The following is a 25,340-nucleotide window of genomic DNA, read 5'->3' as shown; positions in this document are numbered from 1 at the left end:
GGCACAGGCAGCAACTGAATACTATGACTAGACCAATGCCTAGGAAGGATAGGATCTTCCATCCCCAAGCGGATAACGTTGTCCAGAACCAACCGGACCAAGTCCAGGTGCCTGGATCCTGATGTATCAGACTAGCAATTTTATGAAGACGAGTAATAGCTTCGTATACAGATGGTGCGTTTTGTGGAATGAAAACACAGCAACTTGACCCGATGACCTTACAGGCTCCACCTCTATCTGCCAAGATGACGTCAATCACGAGACGATTTTGAAGGACAACAGTCCGTATAGCAGACTGTTCCTCTGTTAAGTTACCTAGAGCGGAGGCAGTTTCATTCACTACTGCTTCAAGGGTTCTCGTTAATCTACGTATCAGTTTACTATTAGTAACAGTACCTAAGTAAGGGAAGAAACCTTTATTGAAATCTGTGTATTGCTCCCATGCCGTTTCAGTATAGTCGACAATCGGGAGATCTCTTCGGAGTCTGCTCTTTACTAGATTGGTATTTCTGTGATAATCTGGAGGAGCTAGGAAAACAGGTGGCAGTAGGAATGCAATGTAACAAGTACCATCCCAGTCTGGAGGCAAACGTATGTATGCGGTATGACCACAAACAAAATAAGAGTGACTGATAGCTTTGAAGGACGATTTACCATGATCACTGAATTCGACCACAGTAGTGCATTTACTATGACCTAAGTGAACTGAACCTTTCTTGCTAACACATAATTCACCGGTGACTGGTAATACTGACATATGGGGCAGAACTGGAGCAGTCTCGGATTCAACAGTGAGGATCATAAGGCTAATTGTGTAATTACCTAATCCATATACTTCATTTTCTAGATCAGTTCCTATTCGAGTGGGAAGTCCCTCATGGTCAGGATGACAGACGTGAAGCAGAACTAAGTTCAGGTTTCCCCAAACCCAGCTCCCTTCGAAAACAGCAATATCAGGATCTAAGGAATTAATTATTTTAAACCATGCGCCACATGAGCCATTGTGAGTGAACGGGTACGGAAAGAGGGGCAGAGCTCCCTTGTAATTCTGGTAGGGAGGGAGTCGGCCACATATCCAGCAGTTTGTAGCATTATTAGTCTGATGGGAGTGATGCAACATACTAATGAATGTGTTATTGCGCAGCGCCAATCTGTAAGAGAGTTCATGTGCAGGTAATTCACTAAAAGAGTGTTCAGCAGAGACATTGTAAACAGATTGTTCATGCTTGAAGATAGGACAGTATATAGGAAGCAGTAAACTGGCAATAATAATTAGAACACTTGGAAAAAACATTATTAATAATGTCACTATACAGTGACTACGCAGTGATTTACAGTATGTACGTTTCTTTGCTTCTCTCTCTCTCTCTCTATCTCGATCTAGGGGATACATGTCAGGAACTATTTAACCGATTCACCTAGGGGAGGACTTAAACAATTAAACTGTCTGACTTGCTAGATCGGAGCTTCATACGATATATTTCTTGGGGAGTTTTCTCCCGTTCGGAAACTGTAAAGTCTTTCGTTTCAACACAGTCTTTGGTGGGGGTGGACGAGTCAGAGTCCTGTTTCAATTCGGTCTTTAGTTCATTACAAAGTTTTATATGACTCGAGTGGACCCACCCCTTTCTTCCTTCCAATTTAACGGCGGTCCTGGTGGTAAGGAGAACGGTCTTCGGGGACTTCCAGCGGGGCTCCAGCGGACATTTCCGGTCGAAATTCCGGACGAGTACTACATCACCAGGGCGGACATCATGAGGCTTTACATCAGTGTTGTCAGGGAAGGCTGCTGCAACCTGTGAACGACATGATTGGAGTGCAGACATCAAGGAGGCAAGGTAATCTGTCAACATATTACTATCAACATCAGTTATTTTTCTCGGACTGGGCGTCCCCCACATATTCGGTGGTCTGCCAAAAACCACCTCGTACGGGGATAGCCCTGATCTCGAATGGGCGACCATTCTCATGTAGAATAGTGCCACGGGCAGGGCGACTATCCAGTCGACCCCTTTATCCTGACATATTTTAGCAAGGCGTATCTTTAATGTCTGGTTATGCCTCTCTACAAGGCCAGCTGCTTCGGGGTGTCGGACACAATGGAATCTCCACTGGTATCCTAGCAGTAAAGAAACTTCTTTCATTAATGCAGACGAGAATGGCTGACCGTTATCTGAGTACACGACACGGGGCAAACCGTACCGTGGGAAGAATTCACGAACCAGCTGCTTGGCAGTGGTCGGAGCAGTGTAATCTGATACTGGGTAAGCTTCTGTCCAACGGGACAGTGCACAGACAACTACGAGAACATATTTAAAACCTCGACAGCGGTCCATCTGGATATAATCCATCTGGAGGACTTCAAAAGGGTGATCGGGAGGATGAAATCCACCTTGCTCTACAGGGACGCTTTTACCTGGATTGAACTGACAACAGATCATGCAAGTACGCACTTTCTGTTTTGCGGCTGCTCGTAAGTGTTTGTTACTCCAGAGATTCTGTAAACTGTCTAACATCGCTTTCTCTCCGAGATGTGCAGGACTATGTGCTGTATTTATCATGCTTTGAACCATTGAGTCAGGAAGAAACCATTTAGATTTTTCCTTCGTCATCCAACCTTGATCTGTCTGGATCCCTCCTAGTTCAGTCCATTTCTTTATTTCATCTGGAGTAGCGTGTGTCTGGATATCGATTACATCTAGGGTGGGATCTCTAACTGCCATACACTGTGTCGGTACTATTGTCTTTGTCACATCAGTAGTCTGGGTGTGAGTCAATGCTGTATGTTTTGCTGTTTGGTCTGCCAGGTCGTTACCCTGGGAAACAGAATCGGTAACCTTAGTATGTGCTTTACATTTCATGACTGATATGCCCGAGGGCAAATGTATTGCTTCTAACAGTGCTTGAATGAGGGGACCATGCTGAATCTTGGCACCATGGGAGGTCAAGAAACCTCGCTCTTGCCAGAGGACTCCGAAGTCGTGTACAACTCCGAATGCATAACGGGAATCTGTGTATATGTTAACATTTCTGTTCTTGGCTAGAATACAGGCTCGGGTCAGAGCGATGAGCTCTGCTGCTTGAGCAGACAGTGTGTCAATACGATGTGTTTCTTTAATTTCAGTTTCAGTGGTCACGGCATACGCGGCCACTAATTCTCCTGTACTTGTTCTCATGCATGAACCGTCCACATAAAGTGTCAGGTCTGGATTTGTCAGTGGGACATCTGTTAAGTCTCGTCGGGGTTTTGTTACTGCATTAATGATCACTAGACAATCATGCTGAGGTTCCGTGACGGTTCCGTGACGACTTGAACCCGTGTTTTCAAGTTTGTCGGAAATACATAATATTGGTATCAGTGAACCGCAAATGATCCATTTAGTATATCCTAGTGTTTTCGCTACGCTACGAGCAAGAGCACTCCTTCCATTGACATATTTCTGATATACCCACGGCATCCATCTTAGATCATGGCCGCCATTTTGTGTTTCCTTGCCCTCACATATGCAATAGCCTGATCATTTCATTCACTCCACTTTGATTAAGGACACGTAGCCTTAGCCGGAGATTCACCTCTTACATGACACGTGCACCCTAAACCAGATCATGCTGTAGCTGCATGACTCGACAAAGGCTGCCTCCTCTGCCCGAGGCCAGTCTTGCCAAACTGGTCTTCGTGTCCATTGTACCTGATCATGATTAGGCGGCCGAAGCCGGTAGCCTTGCCCATTTACAACCCACAAACATCTCTTATCCCGCTTTTCTATCTTCTGCACCTGGCTCTGCTCCTTTCCTTCTGGGCCTTTATTAGGGGGAGGTAACGAACTTTACGATGAGGCGGTCCGGCTCCTGAATACAATATTGACAAGGGATTGTGATGGACTGGTGGGAACCCCTCTTCGTAGATGTTTGGTATCAGATTTTATCGACGGTTCCTGTGTAACGCCAAATATTTATTGTTTAGAGACACAAAGGTTTGGGAATGTACCGACATGTGAAATATTTGCCTAGAGCACAATTTTTAGTATATAAGGAGCAACCCACTTTGTACAAATCGAACAGGCTCCTAGTTTCTGCCCGTGTGTAGATTCTGTGACTTCTGTGTCCCTGCAGTAATAAACCTTTGGTCTTTGACGCCACCATCGAGAAGCCCGTGTTTCTGTTAATTTGTGCACCAAGGCAGGTGGAACTCCGGGGTCTTTGGGTGTTGTACCCTGACACCTCTGGACGGAACCAAAAAGTCCAGAACTCCAATTGGCGCCCAACGTGGGGCGACGTCATTCGGTACCGGTCCAAAAGCCTGAAGAGTTCGAGAGGCTTCGTGTGAAGATTCCTGAGGGAGGCGCCCCACTTCATCGATCCCGGCATATCGCAAAAGTGGCCCGAAGTTCTCTTCCACGAGGGTTTCCCGTTCAGGACGGCTGCAGTGGGCCGTTGCCTTGACCGTCGCCCTGTCTTGGACCCGAAGTGGTGCAGTCCTTAGTACGGCGAAACGTGACGGGTTTCTCCTTGGTGACGTCTTCAGTGCCTCAGTTAAGTATTTAGTGATAGCTAGCTGGTTACTTTGTGAGGATTGTTAAAAATCCTTGATCGGTTCTTGGTTTGGTTTGGTTTTGTTAGATTATCATTGGTTGTTTTAGTTACGATAATCTATTTGGTTTAGTTTTGGGTATCGATACATCAGTTCGTTTTGGTAGGCCTAAGTTCTTGGTTCAAGTGCACATATTTGTTCCGTGTTTTGTTTGTTTTGTGTTCCGGACTGAAAATGGTAAGTCAGAAAATGTTGTCTTGTTTTAGTTGCAACAGTGACTCACGATTGGAGGACTCTTGTCTGGTTCCTCCGATTGGGACTCCCCTATATGATTTATATTGCAAGTATGGCGTAGGTCCTATAACTTATAATGAGATATGGGTCCGCTATTGTAAGAAGGATGGTGTCCTTAGTTGGCCACTGCATGGTAGTTTTGAACAAGAGATTCTCGACAATTTAGAAGCGAAATTGTTCAAGAAGAAAGCCCGGCCGGCAATGTTTGATTCCTTCCGTTATTGGCGAAAAGAATCCAAACAGAGAGAAATGAGAAGGTTGAAGAAAGAACAGAAAGAACAAGAAGAGTTAACTCTAGAGCAAGCGACTAAACAGTTGCAAGCTAACGAGTGTGAGAAGGCCATAGATGTAGCCATTAGAGAGCATAACTTAGCGATTGACAAGTGCTATCCTGCCTTGCCATCGAAAATGACTAAGATACTGGAGGACTCCGAAAACGATCCTCTGCTATCTTATCTGTTACGTTCGCCTCCACCGTATGCACAAGGTGCTGCGGCCCAACTTATACCGAATGTTCAATTGCCGGTTGCTGGACAACCTGGTGCTCCTGCTCCTGTCCCTCAGAACCAAGTTCCTGTACCTCCTGTGGTGAATGTAAATGTTCCTACAGCTCCTCCTCTTCCTACACTGCCAACTCTTATACCTGCCTCTGTACCTACTGCTCCAGAAGCTATTTTCCTCGACACTCCTACTACTTCCTCATCTATTCCTACCTCCACTGCATTCTCTATGTCTGCGAGTGTACTAACTCCACTTTCTGTTCGTCGAAGAATCACTGATTCGGTTACTAATATGCTGTCTCCTATATATAAAACTTTGATTAGGGCTCCTACTCCTGACTCTGTACAAAGACGGAGTCAGCTTCCAAGTACTGAGGAACGGGGAGTTTTAGACTCCACGGCTCTCAGATGGATTTCGAAGGGTAGAAGATATAGTACGAGAGATGTGTTAGACACATTTATGCAGTGGGGAGAACCAACGCAGCGATACGTCTTTGATGAGATGTGCTCGTTGTTACGTGAAGAGATAGAAGAAGACGATGTCGAATCAGATTTGGAAGATTTAATTAGGGTTCAAAAGGAGTTTGCTGCTGGAATGATAGTGGGTGAGAAAATAAAACAAGCGATGGAACTCATTTTAAGTTTTAGGAATGATCCATCTCTTCGTTCACCGAGAGATTTAGAAAAAGGTAAAGTGAAGCCAAGTCGCCAATATCCTATGAGGGAAGTTCCTCCAATCTGGCGCGAAGCAGTGCCACGTGATGATAATGCTGGTATTGCAGGTGCTCCAGCGCAGTTCCAACGAGTGTGGATACACATTCCATGGAAGCGAGCAGAAGTGTTAGCAGTGAAGCAGGCCTTGCCAGATCCGCGTAAGAATCCAGCCGGATATTACAAGGAATTAACACAGACAGTTGAGGCTTGTATAATGAACTTAGCCGACATTGATATGTTATTTGGTAACGTAGTTCCGCACCCAGTGTGGGCTAAAATTCGTAGAGAGGATCATCAGGCTGCTTTAGGTGGTGATTGGGCAGCTATCACTGCAGCAGATGGTCAACAAATAGGTGGTGCGAAACCTGAACCTTTGATCGCTAATCTGCCAGGTAGAATAATTGATCTAATGAAGACTCTGATGCCAGCATTGCGTGTTAATTGGGACAAGTTGTCAGCATGTAAGCAAAAGAAAGACGAAAGTGTCTCGGACTTCTTCACGAGGTTCGAAGAGACTTTTGTGGATCATAGTGGTCAGGACATGAGTACAGAAGGAGGACAGAGACTGTTTGTAGATAAATTTGTGCATAATTTGTTACCTGAATTATGCAATAAATTAAAAGACTCAGAAAGTGCGTGGGCTGTATCTACGACAGCGCAAATACTTGCGACTGCGCAGTACTACGAAAATAGAGATAAAGAGGAAAAGGAAAAATCAGAAAAGAAAACGAAAGATTTAAAAACTAAAGTTCTTTTGCAGCAGGCGTATCCGCCTCGCACGAACCAGACTAATACGCAGCAGAACTCATACCAAAGGACAGATTATAGTACATCAAGGCCTCAATATCAATGGAATCAATGCGCGTACTGCAAGAAAGAGGGTCACTATAAAAATGAATGTCCGATCTTAGCGCAAAATAATGCAGCAGCAGCTCAGAGAGGTCGTGGTGGTTTTGTGCAGAATTCTAGAGGACGAGGACGAGGTGCTATGCCTCCACAAACTAATGATCGTCCATCCAATCACTTTGATCAACGAAATGGACAATCTGTTCAGCAAAATAGATCTCAGCAATATCTTGTTGAAGACTATTGTGAAGTAGATGAGGGTTTTCAACAAAATGGGTACTAGGACAGCCATGGACAGAGAGAGGGAGTAGTATCAGTGCCAGTGGATCAGAGTGGGCCTTATGTCGCAGTAGCAACATCAGGTGTAGTCGAACCGTTTCTGTTGGATACTGGTGCCGCGAAAAGTTCTATCATTCATGCGAAACTCCCTGGCGCACCTTTGTCTGGCTCAACAAATGTTTCCGTAGGTTTTTCAGGCGCCCCTGTGTACAACCCGATATCTGGTCCTTTGTCTATTTCTGTTGGACCGTGCCAATTGAAAGCACCCCTGATTTTGACGACAGGTTGTAATGAAAATCTGCTTGGTTTAGATTTGTTAAAACGACTATATGCGACATTGTACTGTTCTCCGGAAGGAGTACAGCTTACTTTGGGTAAAAGACTCACCTCTCCGATGTACTTGTCAATGGACGCACTCCCGCCGGAGCTCCGTTCACTCCCTGATTCTCTTTGGGCGACTGGTCCTAATGATGTAGGTCTCCTAGAAATTCCACCGTATGTAGTAACTTTGAAAGCAAATGTGAAATTTCCAAGAATTCCCCAGTATAAAATATCGAGTGAAGGTGAGCGTGCACTTTTATTGATTGTGCAAGATTTGATCAAGAAGGGTGTGGTTGAAGAAACTAGAGGAAATGTCTGTAACAGTCCTGTATTACCGATTCTGAAGCGAACTGACCCTACAAAACCTCCAGTTTATAGGTTTGTCATAGACCTTAGAGAAGTTAATAAGATTGTAATTCCGCAGTTTCCGGTAGTGCCAGACATTACTGCTTTGTTAACATTGATTCCTGCTACAGCTACATGGTTCTCAGTTATAGACCTAAAGAATGCTTTCTTTAGCATTCCGATAGCCGAAGAAAGTAGGGATATTTTCGGCTTCTGTTTAGGAGGTCGCAGTTTCAGATTTAAACGCGCTCCACAAGGCTATTGTGAAAGTCCATCCATTTATAGTCAAGCTTTAAAAAGTCAGTTAGATTCCTTTGTCCTTCCTCCAGGTTCGGCTCTAGTGCAGTATGTAGACGATCTTCTAGTGGCTGCCGATGACAAGGAAACTTGCAAAGCAGCTACAATTTCCCTATTGCATCATTTGTCTAATTTGAATCATAAGGTGTCACCTTCCAAAATGCAATACTGCTGCCAAGAAGTGACCTACCTAGGTCACCTCTTGTCAAAGGAGGGAAGGAAGTTGACCCCAGAAAGAATAAAAGCAATTACGCAAATGAGTGTTCCACGCACACAGAGAGAAGTACGTGCCTTCCTAGGTATTACCTCTTACTGTAGGCAGTGGATCCCAAATTTTTCTCTTTTAGCGAAACCGTTGGTAGCTTTGACTGGGAAAAATGTTCCGAGTCCGGTGCCATGGTCTGATGAATGTCAAGAGAGTTTTACTGAATTACGAAAAGCATTGTGTTCAGCTCCTGTATTGGGTACACCTGATTACAGCAAGCCATTCACGCTCTACGTTCACGAAAGAGAAGGTTGCGCGTTGAGTGTTCTGACACAGAAATTTGGTGATAAACAACGCCCTTGTGCGTATTTTTCATCAACATTAGATCCGGTAGCCAGAGCGTTACCTAGTTGTTTGAGGGCTACAGCGGCAGCTGCAGCTTCCATTCGACAATCTGCTGGTTTGGTGATGAACAATATGCTAGTGGTCATGGTTCCTCATGCAGTGGATACACTCATGAACCGAACGAAGACTCAACACCTTACTAGTGCGAGATTATCCGGTTACGAGCTGACATTATTAGCGAGTCATATTCAGATCAAAAGATGCAATGTATTGAATCCAGCAACATTGTTGCCGACTGATCAAGAGTCGAGTGATTCTGAGCCACATGACTGTTATTTCAAAACGGAGGAAGAGACAAAAGGACGTATCGATTTAAAAGATACTCCCCTGTCCGACCCAGATGGTACGCTGTATGTGGACGGGTCGTGTTTTAAATTGGAGAATGGTGATGTGACTGCTGCTTATGCGGTAACGACTTTGAAGACGATTGTGGAGACTGCGAGAGTGAGTCAGAATTCTGCCCAAGCTGCAGAATTAATAGCTCTAACGAGAGCGTGTGTTTTAGCTAAGGGAAAGAGAGTGAATGTGTTTACAGATAGTCAGTACGCATTTGGCGTGGCCCATAGTTTTGGCCGGTTGTGGAGAGAAAGAGGTTTCATTACGTCCCATGGGACTAAGATCCAACATGGTCAGCTAGTTAACGACTTGTTGGAATCTCTAACCTTACCGACTGAAGTTGCGATTGTGAAGTGCAGTGCTCATAAAGCAATCACGGATGATGTTGGTCGTGGGAATGCCTTTGCTGATGAAACTGCTAAGCAGACAGCTAGAGACACGATGAGTAGAATGTATGTTGCTACGTCTGCAAGATGGATTGCTGAGTCTGGAATGTGTGAAGACACTATGGAAAGTGTGAAAGAGATTCAGAAAGAAGCGACTGAGGAAGAGAAACGTGTATGGAGAGAAAGTACGGGCAAGTTGGACTCGAATGGATGTTGGATTGATTTGACAGAACAGCAGCGTTGGATGTTGCCTGATGCATATGTGCTTGCAGTAGTGACGATGGCACATGGAGTGGCGCATATAAGTTCTAAAGGGATATGTAAGATGTTAGCTCCGGTCTGGAAGAATGAGGGACTCAGTAAGTGTGCAGAGAGAGTGGTGAAAAACTGCATGGTGTGCTTGATGCATAATCCTGGCAAGGGAACTCCAACTCCAGCTGGTCATTTCGCTCCTCCTTCCTGTCCCTTTGAAGTGATTCAGTTAGACTTCATTCACATGGAACGCTGCAACAATTTAAAGTACGTCCTGGTGGTAGTTTGTGCTTTTTCCAGGTGGATAGAAGCATACCCACTAAAGGACAACACTGCCCTATCAACTGCCAAAATTCTTCTCAAGGAATTTTTCCCTAGGTTTGGAATGCCACGGATTGTATGGTCAGATAACGGAAGTGAGTTTATAGGGAAAGTTATGCAGAGTGTGTGTGCTGGTCTAGGATTGAAACAAAAATTTCATAGTGCGAACCATCCCCAATCTGCTGGTTTAGTCGAGGGTTACAATGGCACCCTCAAGCTTAAAATAGCCAAAATACAAGCATCCACAGGTTTGGCTTGGCCAGACGCACTTCCTTTGGCCTTGTTATCAACGAGAGCAACAGTGCATTCTAGAATAGGGCTTTCTCCCTATGAGATTGTGTTTGGCCGTCCGGCAAATATCTGGGGTGTGCCGAGGCCTAAACACTTTTGCTCCATTGAGTATCCTATGTTGATAGACTACCTTTACGACTTGACTGCTAAATTGAGTCTTATTCATCAACAGGTCTTCGATGCTTTGCCAAAACCTCCGGAGAGTCCAGGGCATCAGCTGAAACCCGGCGACCACGTGGTGGTCAGAAATTTTGCGAGGACAAAGAATCTTCAACCTCGCTACATCGGCCCCTTCCAGGTCCTGCTGGCGACGAGGACAGCTGTACGTGTTGCTGGCCGCAAGCACTGGATCCACGCTTCTCACGTAAAGCGTGTTCCACTGCCGCTGCCCTACGACGACTGGGTGAAGAAGGGAATTGGTGCCTCCGAAGCTGAAACAACTCCGAAATTTGTCCCTTTCAGCGATGCCGATTTGATTACTGACACTTTGAAACTTGACTCTCCTCCTGAAAAGACTCCTTTGAACACTGAACATTTGTCTCCAGCATCAGAAGAAACTTTGCTATCTGCGAACTTAAACTCTGCAACAGCTGCTAGTAATACACTATTTTCCGATCAGACAGTACCAGCGAAGAAGAGATACAACCTTAGAAGCCACAAAAAGGACTAATAAAGCAGGCAACTGCATATTGTGATTTTTGATATATTGAACCTTTTGCCTTCAGCCAGGAAGTTTGCTATTGTTTATTTTTTTTAAATTGCCTTGCCGTCTGGGTAGCCGTAGGGTCGTGGCTGTGTGCCTAGTTTGAATTTGCAGGGGTCTGACACAAGGTCGATCTTTCTGTTAGTTCTGGGAACTCCCAGGGCTGATAGAGGCATTTTCATCTACGTACACATCATCAGTGGTCGCGAGCGGATTGTAGAAGATGGAGCTTCCTGCGCTGCAACGAAAGAATGTGATTTACGTTCGCAGAAACAGACTTAATAGAATTCTTCACAGCAAATGTTTCTTGATGCAATGTGCTGTTACATTTTTGATTGTTTTAGCAACATTGGTGGGTGGAATCGTCTTTAGCATAAATTTGATTTTTGTGCCAGTTTCTACAGTACCGCCCCTTGATCCTGCTATTTCTACTGTCTCTTCTATACACTCTTTTCACTCGTTTCCGGAACATGAGCAAGCCAGACGCTCAGAATTTACCAACAACACTTTTGTACAACTCTTGCACCAACACCAACTGGTAATTAACACTACAGACTGCTGGGTATGTGGCTTGATACCTCACACTATGGATAAAGGTATTCCATATCTGGTTTTGCCTTACAGCTATAATGGATCATTTCAGGCCTTCCAAACCATCTTTGCTTATGCCCTTGAAACCTATCCTCCACGTCCACCACGTTCCACTAAATATAACTCTGCTAACAAAGCTTTAGTCCAGGGAATTATTGACATGGTCAAGGACGTCAATAATACCCCATCATACCCTAGAGACGAATTGCGAGTATATTTAAGTTGGAATACTTCAGAGTATCGCCTTAGTTTAGGAGAAAGCAAGCGTAAAAGCTCAACTCCAATCTGGGTCGTACCTCACCGAGGTCAGGTCTGTTTGCAAGGTAATGGGAGAAATCCGAGAGCTCAGCTAGGGAGGAGTGAGTGCGTAGAGACTTATGTATTTCCGGCTAACTCTTCCCCTGCCTTTCTTACTGCTAGAGGTACCTATTTTATTTGTCGAGACAGAGCTTATACATGGTTGCCTGCCGACTTCTCAGGATCATGTTATATTGCTCGATTATTGCCTCCGACATACACTGCTTCACCGGATTACCACAGAACAAGAGTAGCGAGAGGTGTCTTTAGCAAGGAAGATACCGCTGGTCAGGAAGCCGGAGACTTCTTCAAAGGCTTCCTTCCATTCTGGGGACCTATGGCCAATAGTAGAAACATACGTCAGCTAACACGGGTAGTTGAATCTACTATTACTGAAACTGCTGGTGCCCTTAGCAATCTGACAGCTGAGCTTCAGGCGGATAGGCTCATGACGTTGCAGAACCGTATGGTTCTAGACGTTATACTTGCAGATCGAGGTGGGGTATGCAGAATGATACAATCGAGCTGCTGTGTCTTTATTCCTAATAATGCTCCAACAGTCTATGAGGCGATCTCTAAGTTGCACAAGATTTCAGACTCCATACATGTAGACAAGGGAAACTGGTCCTTCATGGAGTGGTTTTGGACTCTGATCTCAACATGGGGATGGAAAGTTCTAATGGTCATTGGTGTCATCCTAGTATTCCTATTCTCATGTTGTCTGATTATCCAGTGTGGTCCTGCTTTGTGTAGTCTTTGTGCTGTGACTTGTCTCAGAAAACCACCTGCGTTTGGAGAAAAGACACGAGAAAAGATGATGATACAACAACACGTCACTGACCTGATGAGCATAGAACTAGATTCTGACATAGACTGAGTAATTGCCTATGTAAGGGCAAAAGGAGGGTCTGAGGTTCCGTGACGGTTCCGTGACGACTTGAACCCGTGTTTTCAAGTTTGTCGGAAATACATAATATTGGTATCAGTGAACCGCAAATGATCCATTTAGTATATCCTAGTGTTTTCGCTACGCTACGAGCAAGAGCACTCCTTCCATTGACATATTTCTGATATACCCACGGCATCCATCTTAGATCATGGCCGCCATTTTGTGTTTCCTTGCCCTCACATATGCAATAGCCTGATCATTTCATTCACTCCACTTTGATTAAGGACACGTAGCCTTAGCCGGAGATTCACCTCTTACATGACACGTGCACCCTAAACCAGATCATGCTGTAGCTGCATGACTCGACAAAGGCTGCCTCCTCTGCCCGAGGCCAGTCTTGCCAAACTGGTCTTCGTGTCCATTGTACCTGATCATGATTAGGCGGCCGAAGCCGGTAGCCTTGCCCATTTACAACCCACAAACATCTCTTATCCCGCTTTTCTATCTTCTGCACCTGGCTCTGCTCCTTTCCTTCTGGGCCTTTATTAGGGGGAGGTAACGAACTTTACGATGAGGCGGTCCGGCTCCTGAATACAATATTGACAAGGGATTGTGATGGACTGGTGGGAACCCCTCTTCGTAGATGTTTGGTATCAGATTTTATCGACGGTTCCTGTGTAACGCCAAATATTTATTGTTTAGAGACACAAAGGTTTGGGAATGTACCGACATGTGAAATATTTGCCTAGAGCACAATTTTTAGTATATAAGGAGCAACCCACTTTGTACAAATCGAACAGGCTCCTAGTTTCTGCCCGTGTGTAGATTCTGTGACTTCTGTGTCCCTGCAGTAATAAACCTTTGGTCTTTGACGCCACCATCGAGAAGCCCGTGTTTCTGTTAATTTGTGCACCAAGGCAGGTGGAACTCCGGGGTCTTTGGGTGTTGTACCCTGACACCTCTGGACGGAACCAAAAAGTCCAGAACTCCAATGCGGGGCTGGATCTGTCATAACTGTGGGTAACAGTGTTGCTGGGTTCAGAGTACTGCAGCGTCTGATTTCTATGTGTGGCTGGAATAGCGTTAATTCATAACCTGTCAATCGTGCTATAGTCAAGTGTTGAGTCTGGGTTCTGTTTAACAAAACCTCTACAGAGTGTGGAACTTGTACCGTTAATTGATGTCCTAAAACAATTGAGTCGCTTTGTCTGATTGCTAATGCTGTTGCTGCTACTGACTTCAAGCACGCAGGGAGTGCCTGAGCTACTGAATCCAATGTACTTGAAAAATAAGCGCAAGGCTTATGTGAACCTGCTTGATCTTGAGTGAGGACAGACAACGCTGTACCATCACGTTCTGTAACAAAAAGTGTAAACGGTTTGCTGTAACATGGTGTCGCTAAAACTGGTGCTTGGCATAAAGCTTTCTTTAATTCTTCAAAAGCCTGTGTATGTTCTTGAGTCCAAGGGAGGGCAGTCGAAGTTGCTGCCTCCTGCGTTGTTAACTGAATGAGTGGCTTGACTAGAAATGCATACTGGGGAATCCATTGTCTGCAGTACGAGGTGAGGCCTATGAAGGCCCGCACTTCCTTTTGTGTCTGGGGCTGCGGCATATTTACAATTAACTGAATGCGATCGGGAGTGAGCTGTCTCCCCACTTTGGACAGCAAGTGACCCAAGTACACAACTTGCTGAACACAGAATTGTAGCTTCGAAGGGGACACCTTATGTCCCTTGTCGGCCAGGAAATGTAAAACTGTCAGTGATGCTTGTTCACATTCGGGCTCACTTCGTGCGGTGATCAGCAGATCATCGACGTATTGCAGTAAAGCTGTGTTAACTGGCATTGTGATACAATCGAGCTGTCTTTTCAGTGCTTGACTATAGATGCTGGGGCTTTCTGTGAATCCTTGAGGTGCGCGTGAAAATTTGAAACTTCGTCCATTTAAACTGAATCCGAATAGATATTGTCTCTCTGGGTCAATAGGTACACTAAAGAAGGCGTTCTTGAGGTCAATTACAGTAAAGAACGTCGCTTCGGAATCAATAGCAGTCAATAAGGCTGAGATATCGGGGACCACAGGATACTGTGGAATGATGCATTTATTCAATTCTCGAAGATCAATCACCAGCCGATATACTGGCGGTGCATTGGGATCAGTACGTTTAAGAATCGGAATGATGGGTGAATTACAGATATTGGAGTCGGTCTCTACGACCACTCCTTGGGCTATGAGCTCTTCAATGATTTTCAGTAAAGCCACTACAGCATCGGGTGGTAACTTGTATTGTCTGATTCTGGGTAAAACTACACCTGCTTTAAGTGTGACACGGTATGGTGTAATGTGCATACAACCTACATCTGTTGGGCCTTTTGCCCACAAGTAATCTGGTACATTTTTCAGTCTGACATCGAATTCTCTCAAAACATAGTGACCCTTGAAATCCCGCAGAAAGAGTCTAACTCCCTCTGGGGAACAGCATATTATAGCTCCTAAAGCCTTTAATGTTTTAATTCCTAACAGATTTTCTGGACATGATTTCGTAAGTAACAAGTCTGTAACACGTGATAACGGACCTACAGCCAGGGGAACTGGTTGCGATACCTCATTTACAATAGGCTGTCCTGAAAAACCAAGGGAAACATTTTGTGAGCCTGAGAGGGGTGCCCCTGGAACTTCATCGTGGCTGATTGTTGTGCGACTTGCCCCTGTGTCAATTAAGAATTTTCTGTCTTTTCCTAATACTTGACTATGTACATAAGGACCTTCTTGATCTACAGGAATTTCAATAAGAGGCAAGCCACCTTCCCTCTCTAGGCTGTTTCATGTATATCGGGGATAATCGGGATAAGTGGACTGGGCATACTGGTACATCTGCTGTGAAACTTGCTGAGTTGCAGCAATGGGCTGTGGCTGTGGTACCGCTACTGTCTGTGCTGTCTGTGCGGATGCATGCATAGGCTGTGTATTCTGCATATGCTGTTCGCTCTGCGAAGACTGATGCTGGTTATGGTCTTGTCTAGGTGGGTGCGGTCTTTCTTTAGTTTTACCTGTTGCTATGTTATGTTTCAGAACTGGGCATTCATGTACATAATGACCTGGCTGTTTGCAGTAATTGCATGTCCCTTTAACGGGAGCTGCAGTGTGACTTGTCTGGGTCGCACCCTTTCTGTGACTGTCGGCTGGGACCGTCTGGGCTACTAACATTTTCATCTTTGTGTCTTTCATGCGTTTCTGTTCCTGATCTTGTTCTTCTCTAATTCTGTTCTGATGATATTGTAACATTTGTAACATCTGTGATGGCGTGTTTGCTTGCCATGTACTCTCGACTTTATACACTCGATTTTTAACTAACGGTAAGGAATTCTCGACTAACTTTGATACAAAAAGATGTGGGTACGACTCGCTACTTGGCTTGAGGCCACTATTGATAATAAAACATTTCTCGAATCTTGAATAGAAGTCACTAGTATCTTCATCATGTTTCTGTTTACAGGACGAGATGGCGTCCCAATCCTCCTTTCTAGTTGTCAATAATCTGGGCAGGACCTGTACTATCAAACCTGGTAATGCTTTAGTTTTGTCCCCAAGGCCTAACCCTGGGACCCGTTTCTTTTCTTCGTCCTCTATTTCTGCCCATGCAATCTTTGTGTCCCCCACCTCCCATTCCTTTTCCTTTAATTTCTCGAATATACCCGTTGGTAACAGTACTTTTAACATTTTCATAATATCATCATACGTGTAATCCCCCATCAGTAACATGTCTTTAAGCTCTCTGTGAAAACCTGCAGGGTCTTTATCGTGACACGGGACTAGTTTCTTCATTTCTAACAGTTCTAACTTAGTCAGAGGCGTGTGTACATACACGCGTTTCAAGATTTTATCCTCACCCATAACAGGGTGTACTTCCCGTAAGGGGTTCTGTCTTTCAATGCCGCCCCCGCATTGCATGTGGTACATTTTCCTTTCTGGAGGCGGGGCGGGAACATATTCAGACTTTATAACAGTTTCGTATCTACGGCGTTGTTCTAGAATTATCTGAATTAATTTGGTGCTTAAACCTCTCCATCTATCCATAAGTAAGGCTTCTAATGTTTCGTGTAAGGGACCTGGATCGGAATGCTCATTTCTGTACTTGAGGAGGAGGTGCTGAATCATGTATACACCTGCTAATTTCTGTTCGTCTGGAGAGAGGTTCAGGAATGTCTGTGCTACGGTATCATCGTTATACATGTCGGGATTTTCGGCCCATAATATGGCGGACCGAGCTAGTTCTTGTTCATCCATAGAATTGAGTACATGGTACCCAACTCGGTCTCGGAGTCTTCTATCGGTTTCCTGAAACTGGTGTTCAGAAGAATTCGGATTCGTTAAGGCAGAGAGGAAAACTCTCTTGCTTTCTGGACGGATGCCTTTCCTAAGGTAAGTTCCCTTACCTACATACGCTATAGTGCCTGTAGTCTGTTCTGGTTCTTCAGGTTCTTCTTCCTCCTCGGAGGAAGCTTTGTCTTTATCTTTCTGGTGTACTGCTATCACTGCCTTTCTGATTTTCTTATACATAGAGGCTATACAAGTCCCCTTGTCATGTTTTCCATCGGCTATATTTTGGCCCCACTTGTTCAGTGCATCCATTTCACTCTGGTCTGTTCCAGGTCTATCTCGTTCTCTTATTAAGCAATTTATGAAAAATCTTAGTATCTGTGCTTGAATGTCAACTTTCTGTTTCTCCATGGCATCCTTGATACTGTCAGGGTCTTTCCCTGTCTGAACAAACTCATATATTCTATCTAGACGGTCCTTCATTCCTGCATAACATAGCAACGTGTCTGTGGCAGATCTTATCCGTAGTGATGCCAATATCATTAGGTCTTCTTTACCGGGTACTGGATCATATCTGCAAACGGAGATGTTTTCTCTGAATGCGTCAAAACGGGGTGTCTTGAACGTGAGAGGGCTCTGTGTACCTCTGAGATTGGATCTGTGAGTTGGTGGCGGGGTCCGAAAACCCGCGGTCGCACCCCCTGAAGCGGAAGTTTGGGCATTATCTCTGTGTGTAGTCTGTATCTGAACTTGCCTTTTGGTAGGATCTGATTGAAGTGGTTTCGGTAAGTCAGTTTTGGTTGCGGGAAGTGGTGGAGCTGGCGGAACAGGACTGGTCTTTTGCGGTATCGGCTGAACGTGATCTGGGGGCGGAGTACCACCCCCGGCCCTGTCAGTAGGCAGGGCACGAACAGGCAGATTGGTGTAAGCTGGAGCTACATCTTCTAGGTAGGAATTTAGGAATATGTCTTTAGTTGTCTTGTGCATTACTTTAGTTGGAACTAATGGCGGCGGCAAATTTTTCGGTATTTCTGAAATGGCGTCAGGTGTACCCTCGGCCATAAGATACATGCCGTTTACTTGACCATGTCGGATACGATCTATTTGTTCTGATTTTACTCGGATTCCTTCAGTAACTAACTCGTTTTCTTGAGCTTTATCTGATTCCCTAAGTCTGTCTTCTCTACGGAGTTCTTTTTCAGTACGCTTGTGTGATTCTTTACGCCAAAATTCTATGGCGTCTTTCTGAGATTGTCTGGCTTTCTTTTTCCATAGTGCTTCTTCTACCCTCATGATGCACTCGGCATCCCATGTTCCATTGACTGGCCATCTGTGTCTCTCGTCTAGATGCTTGGTGTAATCGGTCCATAATTCTAGATACAGAATGGCATCTAAGCCATGCTTATTATACATAAAGTGACCTGGAGTGTCCCTAGGGGGGATCGGAATTTCTTCCTCTAGTACCCCTTTTCTGGTTCTTATTTGCTTTAACTTACTGAGGAACGGCATTTTCCTTTACTTAATACTGAACGTCTGATTCTTAACTGCTTAGTTCTAGACACAACTAGTTTCACGAGAACACAATAATACACATTAAAACAGTCTCTCATACAACGACATTGATCACATAAAAAGACATTTGAAACATAGATGACTACCCCCTATACTAGATGTACTGCTCAACAGTACAGATACACTGGTATAACAGTGCAAAAATTCAGAATACTAGATATACTGCTAAACAGTACAGATACACTGCCTAAAAACAGTGCAGACCGGACTTGTGTACCCAAACCCGTACAGATACGTCCCAGCAATGGTACTCACCGGGAAGCACGGAAACAGAAGGCCTCGGAAAACTCGACTGGACTGGACTCGGCTCGACTCGATACTTCGGAAAACTTCGGAAAACTTCGGAAAACTTCGGAAACCTGGTGGGCCTCTTGACACCTCGGACCTTGCTTCTTTCGGCTAGGCTCTGGTCGGGATCCTCCGCACTCCTTACTGCCTCGTCTGGGTACTGATCGCAATCTTCGTCACCTCCGTGGGCCAGAGGGAGATACAGGAAATCCTGCCGGTACGCGTAGGTTCCTTCTAGCTGATGGCAGGGGACAGAGTGTGCAACGCACCAACCGGCGCGTAAGGTGGGGGAGGGGTCCCTATTCGGGGCCAAAATGATGTAAATAAATAATTTACTCTCTTAATTTCTATGCAGGTAAGTACTTAATCAATAATAACTCCGTTCGGATGAAAGAAGACAGAGTCCGTGGTGTTAGAGTTCTAAGGGGTTTTATTCCTTAAAAGGAATGGTCTGAATCAGAATATCATGTTCTGAACACCACACAGGGTGTCAGAAGGGATAGAGCGCGCTACATTTTATTTACAGTACATAGCTTATATACTTATTGTACATCATTGGAACAGTATAGAAGGCGTAACAGCTGAGAGAAGACAAGATAACAGTATACACGTGGTACAATTACGTAGACAGAAGGCGTAAACTAGGCGTAACTGGAGGTGTGTTCTAGAAACGTCACAAGAAAGTGACACATGTGGGTGGCACTAAACTAGAGATGTTGCAATGTCAGCAGAAATCTGAGGCTTGGATGCGCGCGCAGCTGCATGACGTGTGATGCACGTGAGACTGGAGGGTGCATGGGGACTTGACATTTTACACTGACGGAAAGAGACAGAAGTCTGGCATGTCAGATCAACTTGTACTTCTATCATATCTGATATCTGATGTTTAGGAACTAAGCTATCTGGGCGGAAAGGTCTCTAGAGCAGGAGCTATTCTATACTAACTGTGAGTGCGTGTATAAGCGCCTGGGTGTCTGCCTGAGGAGCGTGGGGGCCTAAGCCTTCCAGGGTAGCATGGTAGCGGAGGCTATGAATTACTTGAATTAGTTGCATAGAGACAGGTCGGCCCTTTGGCTCTGCAGCTGAAGAAGGATGTTTACTGAAGCTAGCAGGCAGGAATGTATTTTCGGGGAGGGAAACAGATAACTCGAAGGTTATAGTCAATCTTGGCAGGCAGCAGGCTGAGCTAAGCACGGAGGGCCGCGCTAGAAGTAAGTCAGAGTTCACAGGTACGGGGGGCAGCCTGGGCTGCTTGCTCTCAGAGTCAGAGAACAGAGAGGTCTGGATGGCAGAAATTCAGGCCTACTTGGTCAGAGCTGAAAAACGTGTAGGGTACACCTCAAAAAGACGTTGGCAAAGCATATTTAAGAACGGACCATTGAACCCATTCATGGTGGGTCTGAAAGAAGACATGTTAACGGTGGACGCAAATGTATCTGCGTCTTCATAGCTGGCACAGGAGGGAAGTTACATGCACTTTAATCTCGTACATGGAGTCGGTGGGGTACGCGCTAGGGAACACAACTTGACCATAAAATTTATATTACCTCAATAGTCTAAAACAGGCACGATATGGTATAAAACGTTGTTTTTTCTTCAGGAAGGGAAGATGAACACAGGAACAGTGAAAATAGGTGTAATCCAGGGTAATCCAAAATTATAATAAAAGAATACAGCCGCAGGTGCTATCAAAGCACATATAATGAATTTTGTAAATTAGAAACTGCCGCTGGTGCAATCAGAGCACATTTAGAAGAAAGTTTTTTTTTTTTTAAAATAGACACTCCGTACCTGTGCTGGTGAGATGACAGGAGTGTAAGATGGTTTTTTCCCTCGTCGCCAAAATATGTTGACATTAATCAGGAAGCATTTGTAGAAATAAGTAGGTTTAATGTCCAGCACAGCATCAGCAAGTACACAGATCAAATCCAAGGTACAACTGACTCATTACACTAAACCTTCTAGAATTCAGGTGAGGTTGGAATCAAAACATAACATGCAGGGAAGACATCAGAAGAACAGGGTGATGTCATACAAGCATAAATAATTAATTAATAGGAAGAGGAGAGATAGGATGTAACACCAACTTCTCACAGTACCCTCCCCCCAGGCAGACCCAATAGCCCATTCTGCTGCTCCTCCAAATCCTCTCCCTCCATAGTAGGTTCCTCAGTATGCTCTAACCAGGCCTTCAACGCCTTTTGGTATTCCTCCTTTCTGGTCTTTCAGAGATTTTTAACTTTTTGCAGATAGCTTTAAGTTATGGCGCAATGTAGGTATCAGCCCTCTCACCTTCAAATTCAATTTAAACAGATGCAAATAATGTTGGTTTAAGACATGATGAAGATTGGCAGTTCTCAGTTGCAAGAATAAAAAATAGCCCCAAAGAAAAAGTTCCACCAAATGTATGTGGTTGCGTAATGGTCTACACTATACCAGTAGTGTACACCAATCACTGTATGTAAGACACAAATGCAAGTTCAGATCCTCACAGCTGACCACCAATGTTAGGGTCTCAAGGCGTGGGGGAGGGGTTAGAAATAGTTCAGTTCAAAGCAATTTGCAGATGCAACACTTTTCACTCAAAGTACCTTGGATGTGTCGCGCGAAAAACAAAACGGACCGCAGGGAAGGTGATGCGTTGGTTCTTAGCTCCAGGGATGGTGTTGCGTTGATTCCTTACTGTTGTGCAGGGCAGTTGATGCGTCGGTTCCTTACCGAAGAGGAGTTGATGTGTCGATTTCTTACTGCATGGGGAGTTGATGCATCTGTTTCTTACTGCGTCCCCCAACGGTGCAACAGACTTGGAGCCTCGATGCAGGGACAATGTGTAGATTCTTGCAGCCGCCAGCGGGGCTTTGTCGGAATCAGTGCAGTGATCTCGGACTTTGGAGATCTTTACACTCGATGCAGTATGTGGCGATTTCTCGAGCCGCGGCAGGTGCTATGGCGGTTTGATGCATCAGAACAGGTGCGGATGCGTCATGCTTCTTCCATGTTACATTGATTTTCAAGCTCCCAGTGGAAAACAGTTCTCTAGAGGTCCAAAACAACAGCAGGCACCTCTTGAAGATCAGACCTCCCAGCAAGGACTTTTAATGGAGCTGGTGGTGAAATCTTTGTGTCCCTGAGACTTCAGAACATGAGGCAAGCTCAGTTTCAAGACCTTGGAGATCTTCCTCAAGATGGGGACACAGCAAACAGCAAAGTCCTTTCTCCTTTCCTTGGCAGCAAGTAGCCACTGCTTGCCAACCCCAGACAGCAAACAGCCCAGGGGCAGTATTACTCCTCAGCTTCTCCGGCTTTTCTCCTTGGCAAAGGTTCCTCTTGATTCCCAGAAGTGATCTAAACGTCTGGGTTCTGGGCCCCTCTTTTTATACACAAAAATTGTTTGTTCTCTGAAGGCAGAGAGTGTCTTCACCCTTCAAAACCAGTTGTGTCTTCACCGGTGCAGCTTCCTGGCAGGAGGTGGAGCCTGCATTGTTGAAGGCAGACCAGGCCCATTCAGGTTAAAATAAATCTGCTCCCCTATTCTAAATGCAGCCCAGGTATATTCAGCCCAACCCTGACTCATCAGACTCTCAGGAGCCACTGCTCCTCCCCAGCCCCTGTCATCTCGAGTCAGAGATGCAATACACAAACCTAGCAGAGGCACACTGGATGGCTAGGAAAGAAAATACCTACTTTCTAAATGTGGTAATTTCAAAAACAGAATATAAAAAGATCACCCCGTCTAAAAGATGCATTTTAAAATTTTGAGTTCAAGCATATAAAACTTTATTTTCCTACCTTGTTTCCAGTGGAAGTTATGTTTATAAGATGTTATAAACAAACTCCCATTGTATCCCATGGGAGCAGGTAGCCTTGCAATAGTGAAAAACTTAATTGGTAGTATTTTACTATCAGGACATGCCACACACTTCAGGGCATATCCTACCTTTCACATGCAATGGACCCTACCCACAGGGCAGGGTGCATTGCATGTGCTTAGGGGTGCTTAGGGGTGACTAACGTGTAAGAAAAGGGAAGGTTAGGGACTGGTAAGTGTGTACACGTACCAAGTCAGCATTACAGTACCAGGATGCAAACAGGGTCTGCAATGGTAGGTCAGAGTTACATTTTACAGGCTGATTCTGTGTGTGGCACAATTGGTGCTGCAGCCCACTAGCAGCATTTGATTTACAGACCCTGGCCACACACAGTGCACTGTACAAGTGTCTGACTAGTAAATCAAATATGCCAATCACGAAATCACTAATCCATAACAACAATTTACATAGGGAGCACTTTCATTTTGGCACTGAACAGCATTGACAAAGTGCCCAAAGCATCTAGACCATCAAAACGGAGTCCAACACACAGCAAAAACAAAGGAGGCAAAGCTAATAAAATGCAGGGGAGACCCATGCTAATGGTTCCAGGTCTAACAATGTTTTGCACAAAAAATAGATAGTCTGAAAGGAGTAGAGGCCCATTAATAAATGACAGTCTCAAGAAGGGGTGATGCAAGTCTTGCATCACTGCTTCTTGAGACTTGCAATTTGGCAGCCCTAGGGAGGGGAGTGAACGCCTCAAAATATATGGAGAAGTGCAGACTCTACAGCGTGTCACTGTCCCTTGAGCATGACTTTTGAGAGATGGGGTGGGACATCTACCGGAATGGACACAAGCACATGCCAAATGTCAGTGCCACTATTTAATGTTAAGTATACTCTCTGCTGCCAAGTAAAAGTCTTTAAGTTGCATTGAACATTTGAGTCCTAACCATCCAGGCATCTGATTATCAGTTTAAGTTCATTAGTGAACACTGTGCTCTGAAACAGTCAAAGATAGTGTAAATTTTCATTGAGGGAATACTAAACTAATGGCATACATAAATAAGGAGCGTGTTATACCTTGTATATGTATTTAAGCATCTCCCCTGTTGCTTTGGCCTTAACTGCTCAGACAATGTGAATGTACTGCCTGGAAGGTTGGAGTGATGATGATGAATAGAATGTTTGGGTGCCTGTGAGGAGAGGTGCGGCAGTTGCAATGGGCTGAGCAGCAGGCTGGCAGCTCCTGGTGAGGCTGCTGTAGGGACAACCCTGGATTAAATTATGGATGTACCAACCTGCAACTAAGACTTAATAAATAATCTACAAACTACACCTTGGCCACCTGACTTTCATCACAGCAGAGTTTGCAATTTGCAGCAGGTATGCGAGACGTATAGAGATCTCCACATCTATTTGCTGAAGGCAGCAGACTCTGCACCCAGCACAGGGATCTGACAACCTTCAAAGCAAGCTTATAGGGGTTTGTTTTTTTCAGGCAGAATCTCACCTCAGCAAATCTAAAAACTTAATACAGAGATGGATGATATTCATCTGAACTTTCAACCACATCAAGAAGTTAGAATATAATTAGATATATTTGTGTTGGAATATGAGTATTCTGTAGTGTGCCCAGCAAAACTAGACCTTGTCATGCTGCCATTTGGAGTGGAGGTGGGGACCCTATATGCTTAGCCTTGCAAACCATAAGGCTTGTGACATTAGTACACAATGACCCTATATTTACGATACTTCTCTTGCTGACAATAGGTTTGTCTCTGTTCTGGACATCAGCATCTCGAAGAGGGTTCAGCCTCCATGACTTAGTTCGAGTAATGTGTGGAAATCCAGCAAAGCTGTGCCAGCTGGAGGAACGCAAAGGGGTTCTCCGCCCAGGGTGGGATGCCGACTTGGTCATTTGGGACCCAGACAAGGAATTTGAGGTGAGTGTAAGCACTCCGATTCTGGACACTATAAACGTTTTGAATGTACTTGTTCTCTTGTGACAAAAATAAAATAAACAATTAGGCATATTAGACATATTTCTTTGTAGATCCAGTTAGCATTGGTTGGCATTTCTTTTTTTTTTTTTTTCAATTTTTAAAACCTTTATTTGAAAAAGTGCACACAGCTATTCAGCCTGACATCCCGGAGGCAAGGCAGCATTTGTAAGCAGGAGAGCGATAGTGCAAGAATCAATGTCACAGTACAATGAAGGTTGATTTTATTGTTTTGTTTCATAAAGGAACATAAAGAGAGAAGAAGAAAAAGGCACCAGAAAGGCGCAGAAAGAGTTGCAATGGGGTAGAAAAAACCAGTGAAGCGTTGGCAGCGGGGCAGGGGGGAGCAGAGGGAACACAAACACAGAAACAGGAGAATAGATCAGGACAAGGGGGAGGAAGAAGAGAGAACAGGATAAAAAATTTGCAACATGTCACAGTTGGTGTCACAGGCTATGGCGACAAATGTTCCTCTAATGAGATAGGTTCCGGGGGTACACAAATGTCTCCCCTATAGGTATTCCAGGCACCCCACACCTTC

General features: G+C 44.8%; 1 protein-coding gene across 3 annotated transcripts in view; it reads left to right on the top strand.

Moving 5' to 3' along the window:
- The window catches only part of LOC147678958 (allantoinase, mitochondrial-like), a 394,121-nt gene that overhangs the window by 328,549 nt on the left and 40,232 nt on the right, over positions 1 to 25,340 (top strand). For 2 of the 3 annotated variants that reach the window (XM_086942692.1, XM_086942693.1), the window contains one exon: positions 24,570 to 24,742. The exons of the other annotated variant lie outside the window; for it this stretch is intronic. In XM_086942692.1, the coding sequence (XP_086798818.1) occupies positions 24,570 to 24,742 (173 nt within the window). The remainder of the gene's footprint in view (positions 1 to 24,569; positions 24,743 to 25,340) is intronic. 3 annotated transcript variants of the gene reach the window in all.

This window comes from Lissotriton vulgaris, chromosome 11 (genome assembly GCF_964263255.1).
Source record: "Lissotriton vulgaris chromosome 11, aLisVul1.2, whole genome shotgun sequence".
NCBI classification, from domain to species: domain Eukaryota; kingdom Metazoa; phylum Chordata; class Amphibia; order Caudata; family Salamandridae; genus Lissotriton; species Lissotriton vulgaris.
The sequence above is the reverse complement of the archived record's forward strand: the minus strand, read 5'-3'. Positions and strand labels throughout refer to the sequence as shown.